The sequence below is a fragment of the Phytophthora infestans genome, genomic scaffold (assembly GCF_000142945.1).
Source record: "Phytophthora infestans T30-4 supercont1.103 genomic scaffold, whole genome shotgun sequence".
Lineage (NCBI taxonomy): Eukaryota > Oomycota > Peronosporomycetes > Peronosporales > Peronosporaceae > Phytophthora > Phytophthora infestans.
The window spans coordinates 407,557-411,740 of record NW_003303656.1 but is presented as its reverse complement, the minus strand read 5'-3'; the positions used below and the strand labels follow the sequence as shown (position 1 = coordinate 411,740).

Sequence of the window (4,184 nt, the reverse complement as noted above, 5' to 3'; positions counted from 1 at the left end):
CGGGTTTAATACAAACTATTAGTTACCTATAGAAATGCAATGTCATTTAACCAATGGTTGGCTTTGAACGACTTTGGTACCTTGTACTAAATATCCCGGAGTATGACGTGTCATACTCCTGAAGTGTGAAGTGTCACACTTCATGTAGCCAGGGTACACTTAGGGCTACGTACCCCGTTACATCCTCCTCCACTTAGGTCCGGTTTACCGACCAATCAGAATGAAGAGGTGTTCGTCACAAACTCTCATTCTCAAAGTCGAAATCCATCGACTTGGCCGCGCGAGCGCGGCGGAGGCTCACTTCACAGTTAGAGCTTTGAGCAGCAACCTGTGCGCTCTTCGTCTAGGTCTCCAATTCGACCGTTAACATGCCTCGTGGCACTACTAAGAGCGGTGCTAAGACACGCTCCAAGGCTGCAGCCAGTAAGGCGCAGGCCAAGAGCACTAAGCCTCACGGCAAAGGCTCTGCACTCAAGGAGGCTACTCAGGTCGGTTCCTCGGGTGACGCGGGCTGGCGAACAAGCGCGCAAGCAGGCGCCGCAGTCCGTCGGCCTTCGTCTTCAGACAACCGTCCGAACCCTCGGTTCGTAGAACGCGAGTTTCAACTCGGGGCAGTGAAGACGATGCCGAGTCCGAGAGCACTCAGGATGCTCATGCGGGCTCTGTGGGAGGGCACAGCCCAGTGCCCAGTGAGCACAAAGAAGGCAGCGTGCAGTCGCCCGCTAGTGATCACGGTGATCACAGTCCCAGGACCTCTGTGCGCTCTGAGAGTCCGGCCGTTAAGGCTAAGGGCGCTCTGCACTGCGGGAATCATGTGGTCGAACACAAACACAAGCGCCAGGGTGATCTGACCCAGCACGGCGTCGCCGAGCTCCATGGGTGTGTGTGGCTTGTACATCATTCTCTTATGCTTTTCTCTCAAGTTTTGTTGGTCTTAGTCTGGATGACGCAAATAGGTAATAATTGAGTCTCAAAGGCACCCATTTCATTGACCACCATTCGTGATGAGCATGTGTAATTATTATAGCAGCATAGAAATGATTAACGTCAACTTCAGCCTGCGAAAAACCCACTTGCCAATCGCCTCTTTTGTAGATTTCAAGAAGATCTTTCATTTAGCAAAGCGATATACACATTGCGTCATCATCGCTTTAAGTTGTGACTGTTGCTGCGATGCTTAAAAAATAAACTTCTTCAACAAAATATGGGAATTCGTTTTTTGCGTTGGTAGTGCCGTCTCGGTGGCCATCGTTTTCGTCGGACGCGAAGCGAACAGGTGACGACGGCGACCATTTTGAAGCCGCGTTGAAACAAGTGCCACGTCGGAGTCGTGCCAACTGGTACACCTCGGGAAGTATGTCGTATGACTCTCGCTTTTTCATAAAGGCTCTTAAGGTCGAGCGATCCAGGCTAAAACGTCAATCGCCGTCAACTGACCGGTCCTGGAGCTATCTCCGATACAGTAGGCGTTGCCGACGACGAAACGCCTGACACAGTGACGTGTGCAGCATGTTGGCCTTCCGTGGTCCCGCGAATGGTGGCAATCCGCGATCAAGTTTATTGCATTCTGTTTCGTCAACACTTTTCACTTTTATTCTACTAGTTATGTGTTGAGAATATGAGCGTCTAATAATTTACAAAAAGCGACAACTTCAATATGGAAATTCGGACGACATTCTGCGTGCGATAACAGGAGAAAACATGTGTGCGCATTAGATCTATTCTATGGGCGATACACCACAGGTTAACATTTTACAGTGTTACACACCACCACCCAGGTTTTATTAACGCCGTAACAGGAACACTTCTGTTCGTGACGACGAGAAAAAAGAGAGTGCGTCTGGAGAGACGCGTTTGCTTGAAGTTCAAAAGTGACTTCACAGTTTTCCACGTAAGCTGAAATTGATGTCCGTAGCTGAGACACAGTCGAGCGTCCCGCAATGCAGTCTCTATGCTACGGGACGCAAAAGAACGCCGCGATCCAGAAGGTCGACGTGTACTAATTCACAAAGCTGCCGTCTTCAGACTCAGTTACCAATTCCCGCCAAGACCAACAAGACTCCGAAGAGAAGAACACTACTTCAAGAGAATGCTGTACAGACCACACACACCTATGGAGCTCGGGGATGCCGTGATAGGCCACATCACGAGTGCATTCGTGCTTGTGTTCGGCTTTATGGTCCCCGCTGTACACAGCGTTGTTAGCTGGGAGACCAACCTCAGTCCCATCGTTCCGGTACGATAAACTGCACCACTGACAAATCGGCTGGACTAACGTCAAAATTATGTTTAATTGAAGGAATGGGCTGGAGACATAAGCCCAGTCAGCAAAAACAAGACGCTCGATTCGCTGCCCCGCCACTAATTTGGCTTATTAATAGCTCGTGTCGGGTACTGGTACTGTTTCACTGCGCGACGACGGTACCATCAGCGCAAGGAGTCTGAATCAACTCGACCTTAACAGCGAGTGCCCGCTTACATACTGCTTTAATTTATACTTTTTAAACATGCGCTGCTTTGGCCCTGTAGCACCTAAAAAATGTTGTTGTGCTTTTTTGAAGAGCTAATTTAAGTACTCTACAAAAAAGCGCTTTCGAAAACGGCATCTTAAAAAAAAGCAATAGGAGCTTTGATATCGCTTTTAAGTCTGACGTTGAAAAGTGCTCGCTTAACTGAGGGTCGCTCTTAACCACGCCATGGCACAAAATGCTGTGATCCGATTCGATGAGCGCTTGCTAGGGCTAGAGTTTAAAGTAAATAAAATGACAGGAAGTGCCACGGACATTCGCAAGTGTCATGGCAAGGGGCAATTGCCATGTGCCATGCTACTTTTATTTGCATTAATGAATATTTTAAAAAATAGTTTTCATGATGGCACAGTGGCAGGTCTATTCGTAACCACGCCATGCCATGGCTCAATCTCTAGTGCCATGGCATGGCACACGTGGCAGTGGCTAAGAGCCACCCTGAGAAAAAAAAACTTTCTGTTTTTCTAAAAGCACTTTGATTTCGAAACACTTTTTTCAATGACATTTTATCAAATCATTGCGATTTAAAATAAAAAGGAATTCCAAAGGTGTTAAACAAAGCGTTTCTTTTTGAAAAAACGACTCTTAATTATTTTGGCTTTATAATATGATCAAATATTAATTGAACCCTTTTTTTCGAAAGCGTTAAAAAATCGAGCTCTTACCAAACGGTTTTTCGCTTAATGGTCAGCCAGCCATCCGTCAAACCGACGTCTACCACAAACATCAAGATGACCGACTCCGCCGGTGCGAAAATGAACGCTGCGACCATCGCCGAGCCCTTCAGCTTGGCCGTGCGCCAGTACATTGAGCAGGACATGGGTAGCGTGGGTCCCAAGCTCGTGGGTTTGCTGGCTCACGGCCCAAGAAGTACGCCGAGTGGACGGGCAAGGCCTGTGCACGCGACGGCATCCGCTACGAGCTGCGCGAAGTGCCCAAGGACGAGCTGCTGGAGGCTTTGGAGAAGGCCAACAAAGACTCGGATGTGCACGGTATTCTCGTGTACTACCCGTGCTTCGGCGCCTTCCCGAGCTTCTTCGGTGGCACCATGGACGATTTTTTGCGCGACAGCATCAGCATTAAGAAGGACGTGGAAGGACTGTGCCAATTCTACCGTGGCAACTTGTACCGTAACATCCGCTACGTAGACGACGAGAAGACGCAAAAGTGCGTGCTGCCTTGCACACCTTTGGCAATTGTCAAGATCCTCGAACACCTTGGCGTTTATGACAAGACCAAGCCTACTGGCGACCACTTGTCAGGTGTTAACATCACGGTTGCTAACCGTAGTGACATTGTAACAGCGAACGTCTCCTACTCGTTCACTTGCAGAGGTCGTGTACGATGTCTGGACAGTGAGTACGACGGAAGAAGTAAGCGTTAACACACTACTCGCCCCACACTTGGCAGATTGGGAATTGCTGGAGCTCCACCCTTGGTGGACTCCGTTAGAAATAAAAATATCAACCAAGTATCTAACGGGCGAGTGACTACCAATACTAAAAAGACTTCTGGTTTCTGAGGCTGCGTCGTCCAGGTCTCATACTTCCCCTGAGACTGGAAGTCTTCCTTAGCTTGTATGCGGCACCTGGGCGGGATTGTGTTCTGGTTCTTCATTTGAACCCGTCAATTAGGACCAGGCATTGAAACAAACTA

The 4,184-nt window shown here is 48.6% G+C and overlaps 1 protein-coding gene across 1 annotated transcript; it reads left to right on the top strand.

The window, feature by feature from the left end:
* Positions 1-2,113: 2,113 nt before the first annotated feature.
* PITG_19399 (methylenetetrahydrofolate dehydrogenase [NAD+], putative) lies at positions 2,114-3,912 on the top strand (the record flags this gene model as incomplete). The annotated part of the gene is made up of 5 exons (XM_002896138.1): positions 2,114-2,236; positions 2,382-2,467; positions 2,770-2,817; positions 3,220-3,322; positions 3,355-3,912. The coding sequence occupies 5 exons, from the start codon at positions 2,114-2,116 to the stop codon at positions 3,910-3,912; spliced, it is 918 nt and encodes a 305-aa protein (XP_002896184.1).
* Between the last annotated feature and the right edge of the window lie 272 nt (positions 3,913-4,184).